General features: G+C 37.5%; 2 protein-coding genes across 3 annotated transcripts in view; both read left to right on the top strand.

The window, feature by feature from the left end:
* The window catches only part of LOC126267954 (uncharacterized), a 94195-nt gene that overhangs the window by 10906 nt on the left and 59234 nt on the right, over positions 1-24055 (top strand). For both annotated transcript variants that reach the window (XM_049973288.1, XM_049973289.1), the window contains exons 2-3: positions 18757-18902; positions 21493-21654. In XM_049973288.1, the coding sequence (XP_049829245.1) occupies positions 18757-18902; positions 21493-21654 (308 nt within the window). The remainder of the gene's footprint in view (positions 1-18756; positions 18903-21492; positions 21655-24055) is intronic.
* Positions 13461-18745, top strand: LOC126267955 (uncharacterized). Its single transcript, XM_049973290.1, has 3 exons — positions 13461-15112; positions 15186-15496; positions 15583-18745. Exons 1-3 carry the CDS (start codon positions 15047-15049, stop codon positions 15620-15622), a joined length of 417 nt encoding a protein of 138 aa, XP_049829247.1. The 5' UTR covers positions 13461-15046; the 3' UTR covers positions 15623-18745.

Genomic DNA, 24055 nt, shown 5'->3' with positions numbered 1-24055 from the left:
ACATTGGTAGATAACACCTTTATAGACCAAAAAAAACATAAATTCTTGTGCCCTGTTGAGAGTGGCCTTTCTGATCATGGTGCTCAGCTAGTTACAGTATATAACATAGCTCCATTCAGTATTTCAAAACTACCCTCAAAGTTGTGCATTCAATTAATGACTCAACAATTAGAAATGTCAGAAAAAATCTTAAGCAGTTAGACTGGGATGAGGTGTACAAGGAACCCGATGCTAATTTAAAATATAACTTATTTCATGATACACTTGTAAGAGAATTTGAAAACGGTTTCCCCAAGAAAGTAGTTAAATCTAATTATAAGAAACCATGCTAAAAAACCTTGGCTCACTAAAGGAATAAAAAATATCTTGTAACCACAAAAGGGAACTGTATCTAACAACAAGAAAGAGTAATGACCCAGAAACAGCCAAATATTATAAAAACTACTGTGCTACACTAAGAAAGTCCAGAAGCATGTGCATCATGTCTGAGATTATTACCTCTGATAACAAAATCAAAACAATTTGGAATATTATTACAAGGGAGACAGGGCAACCAAGAGTCAGGATGGCGGCATTACTATCAAAGCGAATGGAAACTTGACAAGCAACAAGCTGGAAGTCAAAAACATTATGAATAATCATTTTTTAAATGTTGTACAGAAAATAGGATTTAAATTTCATTAGAAGAAGCAAGGCAGTTAATGGAAGAGGCCTTACCCACACCATTTGATACGATTGACATTCCACCCACTTCTTCTTTTGAAATTAGGAAGATAATAAACACTCTCAAGAATAAAAGCTCATATGGAATTGATGCCATTTCCAGCAGGATAATAAAACATTGTTCCCAAGAGATAAGTGGGATTCTTAGCCACATTTGTAATAGCTCCCTGAAGCACGGTGTTTTCCCAGATAGACTGAAGTATGCCATTGTTAAGCCACTGCGTAAAAAAGGGGATATGCCTGACATCAAGAACTACTGCCCAGTCTCTCTTCTGACTGCCTTATCCAAAATTCTTGAAAAAGTAATGTGTTGTAGAGTAGCTTCACAACTCCGTAAAAATAAAGTTTTAACAAAATGTCAGTTTGGTTGCCAGTAAGGTTTTTCAATGGAAAATGCTATATATACTTTCACTAATGAAATATTAAATGCTCTGAGTAACCGGAAGTCACCTGTTGGGATTTTTTGTGATCTCTCAAAGGCTTTTGACTGTGTAAATCTTGGAGTACTTCTAGATAAGCTCAAGTACTGTGGTACGAATGGGACAGCGCTCAAATGGTTTAAATCATACCTAACTGGAAGAGTGCAGAAAGTTGAAATAAGCAGTTCACATAATATGCAAAAAACTGGTGATTTCTCAAACTGGGGAACAATCAAGAATGGGGTTCCGCAAGGTTTGATCTTTTCTCTGCTGTTCTTAATATATATTAATGACTTGCCATTGTATATGCACGAAGATGCAAAGCTGATGCTTTTTGCCAATGATACAAGTATAGCTATCATACCCAACAGACAAGAATTAACTGGTGAAATTGTAAACAATGTTTTTCAGAAAATCACTAAGTGGTTCTCTGCAAATGGGCTCTCATTACACTTTGACAAAACACAGTACATACAGTTCCACACAGTGAATGGAATGACATCATTAATAAATATAGATTTTGACCAGAAATTGGTAGCTAAGGTAGAATATTCAAAATTTCTAGGTGTATGCATTGATGAGGGGTTGGACTGGAAAAAACACACTGAAGATCTGCTGAAACGTTTATGCTATTAGGGTCATTACAAATTTTTGTGATATACATCTCAGTAAATTAGCTTATCATACCTATTTTCATTCTCTGCTTTCATATGGCATCATATTCTGGGGTAACTCATCATTGAGTAAAAGAGTGTTCATTGCACAAAAGCATGTAATCAGAATAATTGCTGGAGCTCATCCGAGATCGTCCTGCAGACACTTATTTAAAGAGCTATAGATCTTCACTGTAGCCTCATAATATACATATTCACTTACGTAATTTGTTATTAACAGTCCGAACGAATTCAAAAGTAATAGCAGTGTACATGGCTACAACACTAGGAGAAAGGATGATCTTCACTACTCGAGGTTAAATCTAACTTTGGCTCAGAAGGGGGTAAATTATGCTGCCACAAAAGTCTTTGGTCACTTACCTAATAGCATCAAAAGTCGGAAAGATAGCCATTTAGCATTTAAAATGAAATGAAAAGAATTTCTTAATGGCAACTCCTTCTACTCATTAGATGAATTTTTGGATATAGTAAGTGGGTGATTTCCCCAACCCCCACAAAAAAATTAATAATATTAAGTGTCATGTAGTATTTTGTGTAATGTAATATCTTGTATAGACACCTTTTATTAACCTCGCACGTTCCACATCATTACGAAGTGTCGTGTTCATGATCTATGGAACAAGTACTAATCTAATCTATAAACCAACAACTTTAGTCTCTGTATTAATCTCTCCCTTTAGCTCTCCATTTGTCTTACATGTGGTCAGAAGTAGTGACCCATTTCGCAACTTGAAAGTTCTGTCATTTTGTGAGGGCTGTTAGTTCATAATACATAGTAATAGCTTCATTGTTGTTATCTGCACCAAACATAAAGCCATCTGTGAAACCAGTGTTGGCTAGGAACTTGTTCTTTCAGTGTTGCTGAAAACAAGAATAGGCTGCATGTCATGCCAAATGGAAGTCTAGTGAAAATGTAAGCTTCTTTTGTAGTAAGATAGTTTCCACAATTGTCTTGAAAAACATTATGCCATAGAAATCAAATCCTTGTCGACAGTATGTAAGACTAGTTGCAGAAATGCTTGCAGGATATAATCAGAACTATAATAGAACAGCAAATATTTCCAGCAGAAGAAAATGAGCCTATCTCTGTTGAAATGTTGAGAGAGTGCTCATTGATCTCATGAAAGGACGCATCGAAAGTGATCCTCCATTTTACTGTACCAAGTTTCTCCTTCTTAATTGCCAGATGCAGAAGATAACCAATGGTGTAACTTGGGGCTTCAGGAGGAGTGAAGTGAGTTCTTCAGGTTCTTTGTAATATACTCCAACATAAGATGGTGGTACATGTACTTTATTAGCGGTCATCACTAAGAAGTCTTTGATGTAAATTATGAAATCTACTCTCCACTCTCCACACTAGCTTCACCCCTGCATAATTACTGCATCTTCCATCTATTTTAACCTATTTACCGCATTCTAGCCTTGGACTCCATATGTTGAGAAGTTGTGGTTCACACATGACGCGATTTGGTCTTGTAGTGAAAGGATGATGTTGTCATCCTTAAGTTATACTGTATGTGGACTGTTTCATGTAGGGCATCACATGTGGATTGACCATTTAATTTGTATGCCATGTCACATGTGATGTAGTGTGCACAACAAATAAGTGATATAAAGATGTAGCCTACAATGGACAATGAATTTTATGTGAAGTTGCTTGTTCAATATACTCATCGAATTTATCTTGACTGTTTGTGATTTTTAAACATCTCTGCTACCTGTAACTGGTCATTTATAACCCTTAGTAGTGAAAATGTCCTGTCTTGTTTTACTACATTCCATATAGCCAAGTCTGGTGTCAGAACCTGATTTATGGCATACCACACATGTTCCATGATTTTTTTAATAACTTTTCTTAGTAATACCGAGTAATTTTTGTAGTGTGCAGCTACTGCAAGATCTTTTCTTGATCTTGCCAGCAGATACATTTCCCTTTCCCATTCATAAGAAGCTGTAATCCCTCTAGTGGATGCCTAGAGATGTTAAAATATTTCTTTTCCATAACCACTTTTCTTGCTCTTGCTAAGTCTATACGTTATATCCTCTCTACTTAGCCATCATTAATTATTTTGTTGTTCAAATAGCAAAACTCATCTACCACACAGTGCACTATTTTCAGTGTCTTATTCCCTCAGCATCAACTGATTTGATTAGACTATGGTCTATTACTCTTGTTTTACTTTTGTTGATGTTGGTCTTATTCAAAACACCATACAATCTGATCAGCTGCTCTTCCAAATTCTTTGCTGTGTCTTCAGTGTCATCAGCAACCCTCAAAAGTTTTTATTTGTTCTCCCTTAATTTCAGCCCCGTTTCCAAATTTCTGGGTTGTTTCCTTTATTTATTGCCCATTGTGCAGATTGAGTAACATTGGGGATATGCTACAACCGTGTCTCATTATCTTCTCAAAGACTGCCCCCCTATCATGTCCAAAGTTTGTAACTGCAGTCTGGTTTCTGTGCCCATTGTAGGCAATTTTCTTTTCTCTGTATATTATCCCTGCTGCCGTAAGAATTTCAGAGTTTTTTCCTGTCAAAGCTGTCAAAAGTCTTCTCTAAATCAGCAAATTCTGTAGATTTAGGCTTACCTTTCTTCAGTTTATCTTCTAAGGTAAGTCATTAGGTTAGTTTCTCCTTGTGTGTTAGTACAGCTCTTCAGAATTCAGTGTGATCCTCCCTGAGATCAGCCTTTACCAGTTTTCCTATTTTTCCATAAGTAATTCATGTAAATGCAATTTTGTCATATGATGACATGGTTGGATACCGTGGCTGTTATTTGAAGACTAATGTTGATGATATTGAGACAGCAGCCAGTCACAAATTTGCTTTCAGTTCCTTTATTCAAGGGGTATCAATACTGGTTTCGAATCATTATGATTCATCTTCAGATGGTTTACATGCTTTCCTTATAACGTGTGGTGTTTATGTTTCTTGAAAGCATGTATATTTCTCATTACCTGGTGAGGTAAGTTTAATGCAGTTTTGTCATATGGTGATATGGTTGGAGACCGTGGCTGTTATTTGAAGACTAATGTTGATGGTGTTGGGACAGCAACCAGCCACAAATTTACTTTCAGTTCCTTTATTCAAGGGGTACCGTTACCGGTTTCAAATCGTTATGATTCATCTTCAGACAGTTTATACGCTTTCCTTATAACATGTGATGTTTGTTTCTTGAAAGCATTTATATTTCTCATTACCTGGCAAGGTAAGTTTAATGCAAACCATCTGAAGATGCAACTATGTAGCAACTGGAATTATTGTAGTCTTCTACAATTCAGAGGGTATTTTACCTATCTTACCTATCTTCCACACCTGGTTGAATAGTTTTGTCATGATTGGCTCTCCTCAAAATCTTAATAATTCCAAGGAATGTAGTCTGCTCCAGGGGTCTTGTTTTGTCTAAGTCTTCTAGTCCTCTGTCAAATTCTTCTTGCAGTATCATAGCTCCCAACTCATCTTCATTAACGTCCTCTTAGCTTTTGATAATATTGTCCTCAAGTTCTTGTATGGTAATAAAAAATGAAGTAATTTATAAGAAACAATCCATATTTATTCTTTATTCCTTGAGTCATTCCATGTCAAATCAACACACTTTAAATAAAAATTTTACCTCGCCCTCTTAGATTTTGCTGATATTTTGATTTAATTTTTTTACAAAAAGTACATAATTGAAAATTTTAAAAATATTTCCATAACTACTTCATACTGTTGTAAATCACATGGCAAAATGTAAATCTGGGATGATGATGGGTTCATTGTTAAAAAGAAATTATTCCAGACTTGTTTTTCACTAACGACCCTAGTTTGACCGAACTGACCTTTAAGGTAGTATGTCAGTAGAGGACCGTATACATAGGGATACCAACTTTTGTGATAAATGTAGGAAAGGTGCAACCAAATTGAAAAATACACCAAAGCCCATCAGTGATGAAAGTGTTGAAGAAGAAACTTCTGGATCACAGATAATCACCTGAGACCAAGACCCTGACTTCACTCCAACTGCAGTAGCTGTTAAAACATTTAACACAACACTTCAAGAACTAGGTTAGTCCCCAATTGACAAGAGAAAACTAACATCTAGGCATTACGCCAAATCAAAAGTGAAGAAAATCTCATCAACGACACGTAAACTTTTTGTTGCTCCTGAAACTTCTTTGCCAGATACTGATACTGATGGATCCGTTCTTGAAAATCTTAAAATAAACTTTAAAAATTCTATAAGTAGAGCAAAAAACTAATGATTCTTACAAGTTTACCTGAAAAGTGGAGTGTCAGGAAAATAATGAGGGAGTTTAATGCTCCTAATTACATAGTTCGTCAGTCCAAAAAAATTTAGGAAGAGAAAGGATTCATGGAAAGTCCAAACCCAAAACCAGGGAAGTGTTTACCAACAGAAACTGTCAAAACTGTACAATCATTTTACGAAAATGATGAAGTTAGCAGGGCAATGCCAGGTATTAAAGATTGTGTGACAGTTACAGAAACAGGTAAGAACTTTCAGCATTGCATCATTATATTTTATACAGAAACAGGTGTTGTGTAACCTTAAAGAAGCTTACACGCATTTTAAAGACAAGTTTCCTAACATAAAAATAGGTTTCTTTAAATTTGATGGGTTGAGAGCAAAACATTGTGTATTAGCTGGCCGGAGTGGCACACACACTGTCTGCATGTGCACAACTCACCAAAACATAAAATTAATGTTAGAAAATGCCAAACTAAATACAGTAACAAACAGCAGCTTAAACAATTATAAGCAGTGCATTGCAAAAATGCTTTGCAACCCATCTTTAGTTGATTGCAACATGGGAAACTGTGAATACTGCCCAGGAGAAACTGTCATACGTAAAATTTTAAAAGACTCTTTTCATGAAAACTTAATTGAACAAGTTCAGTTCCGACAGTGGATGTCAGTTGACCGATGTAATCTCGGAATTGTTCAGAAAACTTCTGAAGAATTTATAGATTTATTTTGCAGTAAGATGTCGACTTTGATTCGGCATGACTTCATTGCCAAGCAACAACGAACATTCCTTAATCTGAATTTGTTGTCATATGTGATTTTTCAGAAAATTATAGTGTATTTCTACAGGATGAAGCTCCACTGGACAAGACAACAGATTACCATTCATCCTTTTGTTATATATTACAAACAGGAAGACAAAATTGAGCATAGGAGCTCTGTCATTGTTTGTGATTGCCTGGAGCACAATACAACTGCGGTTTACACCTTTTAAAAGAAGCTAATTTCATATCTAACAAATAAATTTCAAAAGATTCCAAAAAAGATATACTATTATTCTGACGGTTCTGCCACTCAGTATAAAAATAAGAAAAATTTCCTGAACCTTTGCCTTCATGAGGAAGACTTCAACATAAAAGCTGAGTGGCACTTTTCAGCCACAGAACGTGGGAAAGGGCCTTGTGATGGAGTAGGGGGTTCAGTAAAGAGACTGGCAGCTCGTGCAAGTTTGCAAAGGCCATACCAAAATCAGATCCAAACCGCACGAGATCTATTTGAGTGGGCAGTGGATAATATCACAAATGTTGATTTTGCATGTTCCACTCAAGAAGACTACGCTGCTTCAGAAATATTCTTATTTTATATTTTAAAGAAATTCCTGTTTGTTAAAGGTCAATTTGGTCAAACTAGGGCCGTTAGTGAAAAACAGGAGCCCAGAATAATTTTTTTTAACAATGAACCCATCATCTTTTTTTTAACAATGAACCCATCATCATCCCAGATTTACATTTTGCCATGTGATTTACAACAGTATGAAGCAGTTATGGAAATATTTTGAAAATTTTCAATTGTGTACTTTTTGTAAAAAAATTAAATAAAAATATTAATTACCATTTTGAAAAAGGTTATTAATTAGAAGCTATAATTTTTTGGCTATCACTGGAAAGAGCATGAAAAATGCTTCAAAATGACACCTTTCCCAGTTCTCTAGCTCAATTAGGGCAGCTCCTAGGTCAATTTAAAAAAAGTCTGTTCATACATTTTTGGCTGGTTTTTGAAAAGTTCACATAGCCATATTTCAGGAATGGTTTGACATAAAAAATTGAAATTTGGTATTTTTCTTAGTCTCAGTGCTCACTAAAAGTATACCAACTTTCAGCAAAATCTAAGAGGGTGAGGTAAAATAGGTGTGTTGATTTGACATGGAATGACTCCCTTCCAGAAGTTACAATCTGCTGCAAAACATAACAGCCTCATAAATAATTCAGATTAATTTGGGGGGGAGGGGCGGGGCTTTGTTTCTGCAGCGCACAGAGTTATCCCTGCTACTCCTGCCCCTCCACATCCCTCCTCAACCCCACCACCCATCCCAGTAGATTGCACTTTGCTTGTGCGGATGTGTGTGAATTTTCTAATTCAGAAGGACGACTGTGTCTCCGAAAACTTAAATATTTTAGCAGTCTCTTACATTGTCACTGTCTGTCTCCTCTATGTGGTGAGTAGCAGTCTGTTCTTTTTATATTGTTGTTACCATTATGTGTAAGTTTTATTTGTGGAAATTGAGTTAAATTACTAATTTGGTTCCTCATGACGATGGTCAAAATTAAGAGTACATAAAAGAACTTTCTGATGGTCAGCTCCTTGCACTTTTTTGTAGAGTTGCACCCCCTTCAATATGAAGTTAGCGTCTGTGTGCAGCAATAGCTGCCACAGATGACAGTCCATTTGTGTTTGGAGAATGACTGAATAGATATATAAACAACAAATAGCATGAACCGATATAATGTTCATCATCTTATTTTTCTGCACTTAGGATCAATAGACACAGTTTTTGCAGTTCTGTAAAAACATGCTTAACTGACTAATTTTCAGTAACTTGGAATTTATATTACATTTCACTGACATCCTGGTGATGAATCCAGATTTTCCGCGTAGAGTCTTGTCAAAGGTGAGTGCAGCAACTAGCATTGTACAGTTTATTTACTGAAAGTGATCACAGTGTCATAGGATGTAATCACATATTGATGTCACGGAGTACATCTTTGTAAGCCTTTCAAAAGAGAGTCCAGGTGTGACCAGTAGTGGGCCTGAGTGGTATCTTCTTTCACCAACACAAGATTCATGGCCCTCCAAAGCCAGGACATAGTCATCTCTGAAACTTCCTGAGGGATTAGAATTGTGCTCAAGACCAGATATTCACACTGGACGACGGTTTAATCCTGTCTCCAGCCATCCTGATTTAGGTTTTCCGTGATTTCCCTAAATCGTTTCAGGCAAATGCCGGGATGGTTCCTTTGAAAGGGCACGGCCGATTTCCTTCCCCGTCCTTCACTAACCCGAGCTTGCACTCCGTCTCTAATGACCTCGTTGTCGACGGGATGTTAAACAACACTAACCTAACCTAAAGACCAATATTGCACCACATTCTTTCCCTACTATAGACATTACAGATTGAGCTGGGTGCTAATCCTAGCGCAACACACTGAGTTAATTTACTAATAAGTTTCATTGCAGACTATAGTTTTCTTTGTGAAGAACTCATTATTGCAATATTTTTCTTATTGGGTCCTAAACCCAGAAAGTTCTGCATCTATTTTGCAATCAGGCCTGAACTCGTGATTCTTTTTCTGCTCATGATGGTGAAAAGCGTATGTTGGTGTCATTTTCAAGTCCTCCAGAACTGTGTTTGTCATTTAAGTGTTTCTGGATTGTTCGCCAAATGGCTCATGGGGAAGCTCTTTTGCATGGAACTTAAAGGAGATTACTTTGAGATGTTAATTTGAATTTTGTAAAAATCACCATTTACCTCACTCGGAAACTTTCATTGTGATCAGAATACATAAACCAGAAATGAAGGATCATCAGTTTATAGGGTAAAATAAAAGTAATTGTTAGTTTGTGAGTTTGGAGTAAAGCAAACAGAAATCCAGATGAAGAACAACACAGAGTCATTAGTTTTCAGTTATTTGAATGTTCCATGGATCATTAGTGCGAACTCTCCCTATGTTGTGGAATGAATCAGTTTTTAAATTTTGGGACACTCTCTCAGTGAATTGCTCACTCGCCGACAGCAAATTTCGTAAGGCAGACTGTGAGGCTATCTATATCAATACTCCAGCTGTTTCAAAATATGTAGGCTACAAGAGTTTTTAGAGTAGTGGTTGCCACTTATTATACTTACAGTATACTACAGTGCAACAAACACTTCCTTGCTCAATAATGAGTTACATCAGAATATGATGTGTAAAACATATTGGAAATGAAGTCCCATGCCTCTTGGCAGAGCCTAGGGGAACAATGCAGGAGACCTGCACCGCCATACTAATTGAGGTGGTTTGTCATTGCCTTCCTCCGACCGTAATGGGGATGGATGAAGATGATGATGATGATGATGATGATGATGATGATGATGAAGACAACACAACGACGACACCCAGCTATCTCGGGTCAGGTGAAAAATCCCTGGCCCCGCTGGGAATCGAACCTGGGACCCCATGCTGGGGAAGTGAGACCACGAGCTGCGGACGTTAAACATAATAATAAATGAAATTAGGGACGGGAGTCAAATATCTGACATTTACATCTCCAAAATCTGATTTATCAAAAGTGTAAAAGTAGTAGTGCTTAGACAGTTAAGATGATCAGTCAGAAGCTGTCACTTGGAGTCATACACCACAGTCCCTCACACTGTGATGCCAACTTTGACAATAAGTATGCCTCCTCTCACATTCCCATGCACTCACGGGCCACTGTCACATCTGAATGTCTCACAAACTTGGATATTACTTTCAACCCTCCAATCACAATGAGGCCCCTTTCAAACTCTTGTCAGGCATTGATAACACTGTGTCACACAAGTACACAACATCTCCATTTCTGTGCAGTGATCACTCAACATCCGACCCTGTTGAAGCCTTTTGTATACCCTATCAGATATGGTAACAGCACTATACTTGCACAACACTAATGCACTCTGGTAGCTGTTCTATCTGTCAAAGAGAATTGCTGCTCTAATCATTTACATACCTCCTGATGGTGTGTGTATGTGTACAATGTTACATGAACATCCATTCATATGTTCTGAATGCTTCACTTATGTTGTCAGGCAGTTTAAAAACATCTGTAACTTTAGATTAATCTGTTGCATTTTTAGATTTACCACCATGCTTTATTTGTAATTGTGTGGTCAGGTCTTAGCCAGCACAGAATTACAAATATTGTTTTTAATCAGAGTTCAAAGAGTTGTCGTTGTGGTCTTCAGTCCTGAGACTGGTTTGATGCAGCTCTCCATGCTACTCAATCCTGTGCAAGCCTCTTCATCTCCCAGTACCTACTGCAACCTACATGCTTCTGAATCTGTTTAGTGTAGTCATCTCTTGGTCTCCCTCTACGATTTTTACCCTCCACGCTAGCCTCCAATACTAAATTGGCGATCCCTTGATGCCTCAGAATGTGTCCTACCAACCGATCCATTCTTCTACTCATGTTGTGCCACAAACTCCTCTTCTCCCCAATCCTATTCAGTACCTCCTCATTAGTTATGTGATCTACCCATCTAATCTTCAGCGTTCTTCTATAGCACCACATTTCGAAAACTTCTGTTCTCTTCTTGTCCAAACTATTTATTGTCCATGTTTCGCTTGAATACATGGCTACTCTCCAAACAAATACTTTCAGAAACGACTTCCTGACACTTAAATCTATACTCGATGTTAACAAATTTCTCTTCTTCAGAAACGCTTTCCTTGCCATTGCCAGAATTTATTTGCATTTTCATGTGTTGGAAGCACATCCATTGGACTTCATTATAAAAGACATCACTTACATTTACATATAACAGAAACAAGAGCAGACCAAATATTGACCTCTGTGGTTCGTACTCAGAGATTGTTCTCCATCCCCCCCCCCCCCAATCAGAAAAACATATTAATTAACCAGCAATAGTACACAGAGTTGTCACCTATGGGTATAATATTGTAAGTAATTACACAGGTATATGTATTTCTATAAATTAGTTGCCTGTTACAGTTGTGTTTATACTAGCAGATATTCATAAAGCAATGAGGCCTACCAGTTGCAACTTCTAACACTGAATAACCATATATAAACATAACTGAAATCAAACCTGTGTTAATCCCTGTGAATAAGTACTAAGGGCTCCAACAATTAGCATTTTAAATGGAACAGAAATACAAAATGAAGTTTCACACATTTTTGTTATAAACAAATTTAAATGTAGGATTGCTATTTCCATTCTTACAAATGCTTCGCTTTTCTGGAATAAAACTACTGGAAATAAACAAATTTAAATGTAGGACTGCTATTTCCATTCTTACAAATGCTTCACTTTTATGGAATAAAACTACTGGAAAAGTTAATCATTGGTGCTATGAACTGGAACGGGCATAGTTATACTTATTCAGTGTGTAATCTACATGAATATTAAGTCTGTAAAACAGTAGAGTGTGTATGTTTGAACACACTTCTCCAAAACTACAAGTTAGAGTTTCATGGGGTTTTTACAGGTAACTTGAGTGGAGCTTGGGGCACCATAGAGGCTTTATTTCTTCAAAATGAAATCACTGAAAAAAAAAGAGACTTCATACTGTTAGTTATATGCCGATTATATCAGTTTAAGTGATACAACTTCTTGTAGTAGTAGCTTAGATACTTCTACAGTACTTTTTGATAGTTGGAATCCTATTGGCTTGTCTATGAACTGAGGGAAAACTCTGAAGTTAAATATTTGCCACAACAGTACACCCACCTTAGAGAATGTACCCATACTGTTCTTTTCCATTGTTTTGCAAGATAATTTAGACAGGCGTATGTAAATTATTTAATACCAAAAATTTCTAAGGGAACTTTTATGATCAGAAAGTTACAAGCAACAGTAAATAAGAATATTTTACTTTCTGTCTATTATACACATATTCTTTCTCAACTGACATATGGGATAATCTTGTGTGAAAATAACAACCATTCTAAATGCTTATTTATAGCTCAGAAAAAGCTGTCAAAGCGATATGCAAAGTCCCAGCTACAACACACCATACAGCTCCATTTATTAGCCGTAGTATTTCGATTTTACCATGCACTTCAATACTGCAGAACCTTCCACAGTGAGCATAATTCATTCAAGGATCTTATTTGTAGTGTGTAAAACTCACTAAGCGAAATAATTTATCCCATATTAATTAATGTAAAATACGATAATGCTTTCCACGCAGAAAAATTGCAAAAAGTTCTATCTTAGTCATGTCATTTATTTGAAGAGAATTATACATGCAGTATTATCTACTTTATTGTTCATGGTGCATAACTAAGTCTTTTTTACTAGGAAGGTATCTATAGTCATTTGTTTTTGCTGAAGCTTCAACACTTGGCAAAAATGCGACACAGTATATCGTCAAATAATTTGTATAGTGCATAGTCACTGCCTTATTGAGGTGATGATTTTAAATATGTGATACAACTGATTCCCATGCTTTCAACATTTCTCTTGTTGCGCCTGTAGATTGCTGCTTTGCTGTTAACTGCTTCCTCTTCCTCCTCCTCCACCACCACCACCTCTAAAGAACTCTCCACAACTTCCTACTGTGAAGCACACTACAACTCTATAAGCTCTTCAGTGCACATTTCTTGGCTGTGATCTTTGACAAGCTCGATGATATCATTGTTAGGCATTTCTGGTCCCATGCTCTGGGCCAAAGACATAATGTCGTTGACCATGGGCTCCACAGGTACTGACTCAAATCTCTCAGAGCCACATTCGACAATGCACTGCGGCCAAAGCGTCTCCCAAGCAGAAGTTAGAGTTCTGTTGGTAACCCTTTCCCACGCCTTTTCGATCGTCTTGACGGCAGCAACGATGTTGAAGTGATATGTCCAAAACTCTCTGAGAATGAAATTGGTAGCTTCAGCCAATTCAAAGCAGTGCATAAGAGTGCTTTAGTGTAGAGTTTCATAACCCTTTTGGGATGAAAGGCCCATATACGTGGCCCGATGCAACAGTCGCTATGGGATGCAAGGCCCATATACGTAGCCCGATTGTCATGTCACACACCCAGCGCTGTATCTAGGGACTGGCTTGCAGTAGCGACATGGGACGAGGTGCATTCTGTTGGGAAAAATGTGAACTCCACGCGGAGTGCGGGTGTCTGGCATGTGCTCAACCCCTCTCCCCACAGTCTTCCCCTCAGTGATCTACTAATTGGTCACACTGTTGCTAGGGAGCATGCGTGAGACCTGCGGTCATGTTTATGTTTGCACATCAGTGACTTATTGTCTTCTGAATTAAGTGGTGATTTTTGTGTTAGTGGCTACATAATTAAGGCTCGTTTATCTAATAAGGACATTGAGAGTTTGCTGAAAGACAGTAATGAAGATTGGAATGTAGACGATGATGGTGGTGAGAGTGAGTGGTCAGGAAGTAGTGCTGATGACCAAAAAGATGGTTAAGGGGAAAATTAAGAAGAAGACCAAGAGGGAAATGAAGAAGACAATGAGGAAGAAAATGTCATTGAAGAAAATGGAGAGGATGATGGTGATTTGAATGACGGTTGTGGCGCGAATAGTGGTGCTCCTCAGGTTGGTGGTGTATGGACAGATATTACAGGAAAAGGGGAGCTTCCTAATGACATCAATTTTGTTCCACAAAGGGAAAAAAATTCTGAAGCAGTGACAAATTGTAGGAGTTTCCTAGATTTTTTCCAACTATATTTTTCTGACGAACTTTTGAATGACATTGTAGCCGAGACAAACTGATAGGCCCGCAATAAGATTGAAAAAATGAACCCCCTGAAACCTGCTCGCAGTGGCAAGGTTGGAATGATGTGACTTTCATAGAATAAAAGCCTTTTTGGGTACCATTCTTAACATGGTGAAATGAACAAAGGGACATAAAAGCCTACTTTTCTACTGATTGGACAACAAAGCAGGACTTTTTTCCAGAAGTATTTATCCAAGACCGATTTTTGCAACTTTACCGGCCTTTCACATTTGTCCTCCGGCTCCTCGGGGCTCAGCGAAATTAGCTACTTGAGCCCAAAAAGTGAAGAATGTCGCCGATTTCATTGACAGCAAGTGTCGAGAGCACTTTTCACCAGGAGAAAAAATTGCAGTGGATGAGTCTACTGTTGATTTCAAGGGAAGAATTGCGTTCAAGCGGTATAATCCTCAGAAACTGATGAAGTGGGGCTTACGAGTCTACATTCTGAAACAGGATACATTTCGACATTTGAGTGCTACTACAGGTCTCCTACGATGGAGTCCTTGGTGCACCCTGAACTTCTGTTTACGTCTCGAATCATCCTTCATTTACCAGTCAAGGTAATTAACTGATTTCACTAAATATTTTGCAAAAGAAGACTGTACAAAATTTACCTTTTTTTTTTCCTTGCAGGTAAAGGGAAAACAGCTGTCAAAACTCAAAAAGGGCGACATGAAGGCGTTCGAGAATGCAGTAGCAGTTATTCTAGCGTGGAAAGACAAAAGGCCGGTTATCATGGAATCTACTCATCACAAAGATGCTATGCAAGAAATCACCCAGAGAAAGCAGGGAGGCAGTGAAGAGGTGATCCAGAAGCCATCAGTGATTTGTGACTACACGGCAAATATGGGAGCCGAGACAGAGCCAGTCACTACAGCTTGTTGTACCATTTTGCCAGAAAATCCCTCAAATGGTGGAGGAAAATTTTCTTCTGGTTATTCGAGGTACGATACTCACTTTTGTAATAGGCTATGGCCTGCTTAGTAAATTTTTGTTTCGACAAAAGGGTAATTGTTCTGGTTAATTTCAGGTGGAGATCGTCAGTTCTTACTTGCTATATGTCATCATAGCAAAGAAAAGAGGAGAAACCAAAGAGTCATTTGCAGTTTTGGAAGAGTCTCGTCAAGGAGCTTGTGGGCGACGTCAGGGCTCAACCAGCCCTATCGAGGAAGAGGCCACGCTCTGAGCATGGTGGCCTACACAAAATGGATGTCCTGTACCATGCTATTGCAAGAATGGACACTGGAAAACAGGGTGACTTTGTGATTTGCAATGATCGCTCCAAGCCAAGAGGGCAAAAACGGTCCCCCTTTTTATTTGCGAAACTTTTCCGTCCAACCCCTCTCTTCATGTGCCTGAGTGCTTCAGCGAGTACCACAAAGTAGCAAAGTACCAAAAGTACTTGTAAAATATGGTTGCCTATCGAAAAATCGATATGTCAAAATTGTAAAGTTTGTTTTAAGCAAATTTTATGAAATTCTGTAGTTCATTGACATAAAACAAATTTTTCATCTCTCAAAATGGACTTTTTATTTTTCTTCCCATGGATGTCCCATAAGAGATAAAATTGTATTTTATATGTTGTATTAAAGCTAAAACTTTAAAGAATAAGATACAACTACTTTTAATATGTCTAATTCAATGCATCATCTCTAAATTTAAAAAAAAAAGAAAAAGTAAAAAATATCAAATTTTCATTTTTTTATATTTTTTTCCTCTATTTTAACACCTCCGCCAAGTCAAAAAGTGCATGACATGGAATAATGAAAATAGTATACCAGTAAAGAGCATGTTTTAAGCTTCATTAGAAAAAATACACTGATAAGTCAAAAACTGCAGATTTTAAAAGCGACGAAAGAAACCTAAGGGATATGGAATGCGCACAGTGTTGCCGAATTGCTTCGTTTTGGGGAAACGCACTCCATTCCAAAAGGGTTAAAATTTAGAAGTAATCTGCTAGTCCATTGGCTGGCGTAAGGGAGTGGTGTTGGGAGGCAGAAATAGTATCTTGATGAATTGAAATTCTTCAAGGAGGTGGTCTTGTAGGCCTGGAGAATGGGGAGGAGCAGGGTTGTCCTCAACAAGCAAGACATGGAGTGGCAGATTCATCTCAAGAAATATTTTTTCACCAAAACACCAAACACTTCATTGATCCAGTCACAAAAAAGATCATGTGTCACCCAAGCCTTGTTGTTGAATCTCCACATCACATTTAATCTGCTCTTCTGGATTTTACACTTCTTGAAGGCTCATGGAGTTTCTGAGTGTTATAAAAGTAGTGGTTTAATTTTCAAATCGCCACTTGCATTGTCACAGAATAGCAATTCCAGACAGCCTTTCATTGGCTTGCAACCCGGCAATGCAGTCTCCGCTGCGATTATAAATGTAAGCTTCGGCGTTTTTTGAGAATAAACATGTCTTGTCACAATTAAAAAATCTGTTTTGTCAGACAACCCTGGAATCTACGAGCATCTTGAAGTTGCTGATGAAGTTCTCTGCTGCCTTCGGGCCAGAGCTGGCTGCTTCACTTTGCCTCACAATGAGGTTGATACCGGTTCTTCTCTTAAACTTCTCGAACCACCCACGACTTCCCTTAAACCCTTCTTCGGCTGCTGATGATCCTGGCATCTTTTAATGAGGTCGCCAAAAATCATTCTCGCCTTCTCACAAATCAACTTCTCATTAATAGGGTCACTTTGCAATTGCTTTTCATTTATCCATATAAGAAGCAACCTTTCAACATCGTCCAGAATATGAAATGGTTGTTTAGATAATCTTGTCACTCCATTTGAAGCATGTACCTCCTTAATCTTGTCCTTGTTCTTGAGGATAGTGCAAATAGTTGATGTAGACTGATTGTACATGCATGCTAAATCAGCAATGCTCAAACCAGATTCATGTTTTTCAGTGATTTTACGTTAATTCATTTTCTTTCTCGTATGGTTGCCTTCTTTCGGCTTTATCTTTGGGAACATTTCTACAGAGGTAATCAAAATTTGCACACAAAAAAACATGGCATGAACACGAGTGTAGAAAAATGTGTGATCAGAAGCTTCACCAAGATGGAAGCAAAAAGAGTGCTAAACCCAGATTGCAGTACGTACTCGTTATGCAATAGCCCTCATTCAGTGAGTCATTTTTTACAGGTTGCTTTTACTCATTATGTGATTTGTCCATTATGGGAGGCACTCGTTAAGCAAGGTTTCACTGCATTTCAGTGTCTCTTGCAGGAGTGGTCTACTGTGGAGCTCCATGTTTAACAATGTAAGATGAACGGTGTGCTCCAAAGCTCTTGTGCCTGCACCATCATTTTACTCTTTCAGCTGAGGTGCCACAGATCACCATCTATCATTCTTTACAGAGCAGACAAGCCTCCGAACCCTATGTTCTGTGAAGAATTGTGGACGTCCTACGATTTGGTGCCTAGTGTTAGTTTCAGTATCCTCCTTCCTCTTAGACATTCGCAACAGTGGCATGTGAACATTCACCCAGCTTTGCTGTTTTCGAGATATTCATTCATAGTTTCTGTGTGATAACAATCTGCCCTTTGTCAAAGTCGCTTATCTCAATCGATTTCCCCATTTGCAGCCCAATCCTTCACTAGGGTAGTCCTCCATCTGTGGTTGCTTTGCTTATTTACTTTTGTTATTGCTTCACATTCCTGCAATGCCAACCGGCGGCATTCAGTTTCATGGTGGGCAGTGGTCATAATGTTTTGGCTTATCAGAGTATATCTGTATATTGTGTACTTTGTGTGTGTTTTTATCGAGGTTACTTTTGCAAGCTTTATACTCGCGTAAATGTTTTGTTTTTTGGGCAACAACAGCAATTCATTTTGATACAGTGCTAATTTGGAGATGAAAATTATGCTTTGTCCCTTCTTGTCTCCTCCATACAGTAAATAATTTAGAACTAGCTCTTTCATTCTCTTCGTAGTTTTTTAGGATCATGTTATTTTTCTCTGTTGCTGCCTTGATCTGAATTAGTTTTGGTAATCATTTAAACTGTTGTGTGATCATTTTTGTTACCAGAAGTGCTATGTAATTATACTCTTGCCTCCTATTTAAGCTGTTTTTATTTCAGCCACTTCTTGTGAATTTGATAACTAGGTTTTTTTCAAATACTTGTATTTGTATACCTTTTTATAAATAGACAACTGTCAGTCTAATCTCATTTACTGTCAGAAGTTAATTCTGCTATTTAGGTTGGCTGAAGAGTGTTCCAGGGGAGCCTAATCGAGCATTTTGCCTCTACTGTAACCGAAGCCTTCATGCTCATTGTTTAAGCCTTTTAAAACATTTATGTACATTAAAGCATACAAGAGCTGCACAGGCCATCGCCCCAGAGCAGGTAGTTTAGTTTATATAACCATTAGTCTTACCTACATTTTGTTATTTATGAAAAAAATCTAAATAATATGTTACATAAATTATGTGAAGAACAATGTGGCATATGTAAGTCTTTCAGGGTCTCCAAAAATGTACTTAAATCAGTGGGCTGTATCTGTTAAAAATTAATTTCTATCTAAGAAAATTTGAAAGTTGCTGTTGGATATTTTGGTTAGAAGAGGTGCAACTGACAATCTCAGACACTAGTCAGTTGTTACTAGATGGTGGCCCAATAATCCAAAAACAATTTGCTTTTCACCCTTAATATTCTGGATTCCTGAGATTGGAATATTTCATTTCTGCACCCCTGTGATAATATCACAGAAGAAGTTATCATGGAAAGTTCATTTTATCAGGTTCCACCACTTTATAACTGAGATGCCTGTGACAACATTTGAAGCAGTCTTTGGAGGATCACTGATAATATTATAAAATAGTTGATCAAATGTTAACATACCTCCCATGAATTTTTTCATTGCTATCAGCTCTTTCGTCCTGAATCATTAGAATTCCAAGAACTATCACCACATTAGCTCTTGCCATCATTAATGATCAAACAATATTTTAAAGGAAGAGCACCATTGTTGACATTACGCATGTTTAGAGGATGCATAAACTGCATTGTACATTGCCTTGTACTGCTTACTGAATTCAAGCCTAACTCTTCCTCTACAGTTTTCACCCCTCCAAAACATTTACCTCCGTTCTCAAATTGACAGTTCTTTGATACCTCAGGATGTTTCCTATCAACCAATACCTCCTTTTAGTCAAGTTGGCCCTAAATTACTTCTCCACCCCCACCTTTGTTAAAAGCCTTACCTAAAACTGCTGTAAAAGTTGGTTTGTCTTTCTTCACTCTTATCTTCTAAGATATCTGGGTATCTGGGTGTGGCAAACTGTGGCCAGATTTTCCTTTATTAAACAAGTACAAAAAATATTTTAAAGAAGTTAAAGGAACTGAGGAAAATATTGAACCTATTGACAACAAAGAAATCGTGCAGGTCCAAGAGGCAGTTGATGATATCTGTTCAAATGATTCTGGAACACTGCCTGTTAGCCACATAAAAGACCAGTTATTTGGAAATGAAGATGAAAATTGGCAGCTGATGAGTCATAATGAGATTGTCCAAGACATGTTATCTACATATGACAAAGAAGAACAATTGGAAATTTTGCCAGTACAGATCGTGCGACATAGTGATGCTGTGAGCGCATTTAACACATGGGTCACGTGGGCTGAGGAAAATGATGTAGAAGCAGCTGATGTTTTAGTTTTAAGGAAGCTGCAAGAGAAAGATTTAAAATCTTTGTTCTAAAAAAACATACAAAGATTGATGATTTCATATCACGGACGAAGCCAGTTGATGAACATAAAAATTATTAAAGCAGAAAAAATTAAATTGTTTTTGCTTTTCAGTTAATATGTTTGTTGCTGTAATATGTACATAAAGTATTGTTAATATATTATCTGAGTTCTACAGAGTATTTTTGTTTTGTTTTGTGAGTCACTTAAATGTTATAATACTAAAAAAAAACACCTGCACTTTTCATTGAAAATCCAGCAGTTTCTGTAGGCCCTAATCCGACACATCCCAGTCTCGAATGTGTAGGACTACAGAGACTCAACTGTGGATAAGTATTGCAATTCTTGAAGAGTTCCTTGATGGATATTAGTGGGGCAGTGCAAATCTAATGATTCAAATTGATGGTGAGCAATTTGAATACTGGTCTGGTTAGTATAACAGAGGGTTCCCTTCAGGTGAATGGTGAGGTGATGAGTTTGTTGATAAGGCCATAGTTGATCTCTTGCCCCTTCCAGCTCCACCCAAAGTAATGATTCATCATAGACAAACAAGACCTCAGAATTGTAATTTTCTGATGGCTAAACCCAAATACTTGTAGGCAAATGTGACACTTGCATGTTTTACATCATTCCAGCTTTATTTTCTGCCCCCCCCCTCCTTTTTCCATAACATATTATAACCTTCAGGATGACAGTGAAAAAATGTAGACAATATTATGAAACAGACATATGGCTACTCACCACATAGTGAAGAGGCTGAGTCGCAAATAGGAACAAGAAAAAGACTGTCAAACATGTAAGCATTTACATGACCACAGCCTGCAACTGCAGAGGCTGTGGTTGCGTGTGTGTTCTAGTTGTGTTTGCTTGATTACGTGAGAGAGAGAGAGAGAGAGAGAGAGAGAGAGTGTGTGTGTGTGTGTGTGTGTGTGTGTGTGTGTGTGTAATTTTGTGAAGGCATTTCTGACCGAGAGCGTAGTTGTTTCACTGCCATGTTGTTGTGTCTATTTGCGACAGCATCTCTGCCATATCGTGAAAAGCAATCTATCCTTCTCATAATATTGTCGTTATTCCATGCTGGATTTTCCTCAGTGAAAAATGTTTTCCCACATTTCTTAACTCACACATACTAATTAGGTTGATTGTTTTGCTGTTAATAAGTTTCTTGTATTATTATGTTACTTTTTATTGAGAAGTATAGTGTTACTTCATTTGTAAATTAATAGAAATAAAATGACTATGTTTTTAGTTCCCATGCGATATTGGTGGAGAGAAAAATACACAACAAAATTTGATTGGTAGTGAAGAAACTGGAATTGAGGCTGCATGTCAACAAGTTATTACCAATAACAGAGTCAGTGTCGAGCAAAATATGTTGAGCACTGAAGGCAGTACTGTAGCTGCTCAGAAGGTAAGTTTTTTATTAAATGTATTTTATATTGCCACTAACTTGAAACCCTTGTCACTATTTCATATCTGTTTCTTCAACAGCATGGCCCCTTGTTTTTAAAAATGATAGAAAATAATGTCAACCGTATATACATGCCACATCACAAATATTGTCAGCAAATTGCAGAGGGGGCCAGTACAAGGACAGTAATTTAAAAGCAATTTATAGAATTTTGAGGTGACTTCACAAAGGATTTGCAGAATAATTACTCACCTTCCGCAGCTTGTATGGTGGACAAACACTACAGTGATAAGATTAAGTAAGGCGAGTACAGAGATATACGAGCAGTAGTGTTTCCATAGTATCATTTGTAACAGAATAGGAACAAAAATGGACAGGGGAGAGTTGTAATACTAGTATTTTCTAGCTTTGGCTGTAAACCATATGAAAGTGAAATCAAAAGTCTGGCAAATTATTATGAAATAACTTTTGTTCAATAGCATGACTGTTTTTAAACATGATTCTTATAAGCTCAAATGCTGGACAATCTGGTAGGGTGACATCTCCAACCAGTATTCAGTAATCCAAACTTACAGTCATGTGAAGTCAACATATCTTTTAAAATCCTACCAATAAGCACAATGACTTGGATGCAATTGCAGGGATTGATAACCCTGATGTTTTAATTATAACTTAATATTAGTGTACAAATGAACTAATTAGTCTATGTCACCCACTTCCATGATCTTTTTTTCTGCCTTCAGCAGAAAAGAGAAAAGTGGTGATCGGATAGCAACTTTTACTGTGAGAGGTAGCAAATATAATACAAAAAGTATTTTTGGCATAGAGAGAGTATAATGGAATCAGCAGCAACTGGGGGAAATGAGAACTTAATCATTATGAGTCTACACAGACCTCCCAGTGGTAGTCTACAACTTTTTTTTAGAACAGATGTTCAGTCACCTTCGAAGTACCCCCCACTTGCACTAATACACTTGTCTAATCTTTTATTCCATTTTTCAGCAAAGTGTTTAAATTCATCTTTTGCGATGCTTGGCAGAACCTCCATTTTTTTTTTCTCTTCACCTCAGCAAAATGCTTTCCTTTCATATTTCTTTTCACGGCAGAGGAAAAAAATGTCACATGGGGCAAGGTCAGGTGAGTATTGGGGGGGGGGGGGGGGGAGTGAGTTGAGAATAGGGGACATACAATTTTTGGTCAAGAACTGTAATACAGACAGGGCTGTATAAGCAGGAGCATTGTCATGATGGAAAAACCATTTACCCAACTGCCACAAAACGGGCCAATTCTGCTGCACTTTGTTGCCTAGTATTTTCAAAGCTTCCAGGTAGAAAGCCTGGTTAACTTTCTGCCCCTGCAGATTAAGCTCTGTGTATACAACTGCACTCACATGGAAAAAAAAGCTTGTTTCAACATTTAATTTCACTTGATGAGATTTCTTGAAGAAATGTGAACTTGGAAGTCTTCCACTGGCTTAATTGTTGCTTTGATTCAAGATCGTAAGTATAGCACAAAGTTTTGTCTCCTTTGATAATTTTTGAAAAAAGATTTGGATCATTTTGAGACTCATCTTTCAAAGCACAGCATGCTTTCACATGATCATATTTTTGGTCATCACTCATGACATGAATTTGGCAGACACCTTATGGCCATTGGAGGATGACCAGAACTACATCTGAAATCAACTGATGTTTCACCATTTTTTAAATGGGAAAACCGCTGAATCACTTGAGTTTTCATCGTAGCTTTGTTCTTGTATTCTGTTTTTAACATTTTAAGAGTTTCTATTCCAATTTTTCTAAGCAAAAAGCAGAATTTCACCACAGCAAGCTGTTTACAAAAATCAGCCATTGCAAAAAGTGAGTCACACAAAACAGTTGTCACTATAAACTCTGCCGAAATTAGTCCTGACCTCCTTCAATGCCAGCACTTGGCTTACTGTCACTGGAATATTCGCACATTGTGCTCCTAGTAGCAAAACACAGTACAACGAAAGCTTTGCCCACCAAAAAATTGGTTTGGTTTCTTTTGGGTACCCCTCCCACTGCCTGCTGACGCCAGCTTGAAATGTCTGCTAACACCAGCTTGAAAAAGCTTATGTTAATGCTAGTTCAGTTTAATTTTACTTTCCTGAGAATTGAGCCAACTGGAGAGGTCAGTAGCAGCAAATCGTGCATTGATAGCATTGTAACTAACATGTCTCACTTTACAGTTTTGAACCTTGACAGTTTCTGATCTCCAAGCTTTTCAGGGGCTGATAGAAGCTGAAAATCATTATGTCAGCGGCAAAAGTAAAAAAGGAAAAAAAAAAGTCACTAAAAGAACCACCCTTCAAGACAATATTGAAAATCACAACAGTACGCTTTTTAGCTGAAAATGCTATGAAAAGAACTACTTAACT

Source organism: Schistocerca gregaria, chromosome 4 (assembly GCF_023897955.1).
Source record: "Schistocerca gregaria isolate iqSchGreg1 chromosome 4, iqSchGreg1.2, whole genome shotgun sequence".
In the NCBI taxonomy this organism is placed as follows: Eukaryota; Metazoa; Arthropoda; class Insecta; order Orthoptera; family Acrididae; genus Schistocerca; species Schistocerca gregaria.
This window is presented reverse-complemented; position numbering and strand designations above follow the sequence as displayed.

Excerpts from the sequence above, each read along its gene's own strand:
- LOC126267955 (XM_049973290.1), top strand. The coding sequence starts at position 15,047 with ATGGAGTCCTTGGTGCACCCTGAACTTCTGTTTACGTCTCGAATCATC. Across the intron at positions 15,113-15,185 it reads TCCTTCATTTACCAGTCAAG|GTAAAGGGAAAACAGCTGTC; the intron begins GTAATTAACTGA and ends TTTTCCTTGCAG. Across the intron at positions 15,497-15,582 it reads TTTTCTTCTGGTTATTCGAG|GTGGAGATCGTCAGTTCTTA; the intron begins GTACGATACTCA and ends GGTTAATTTCAG.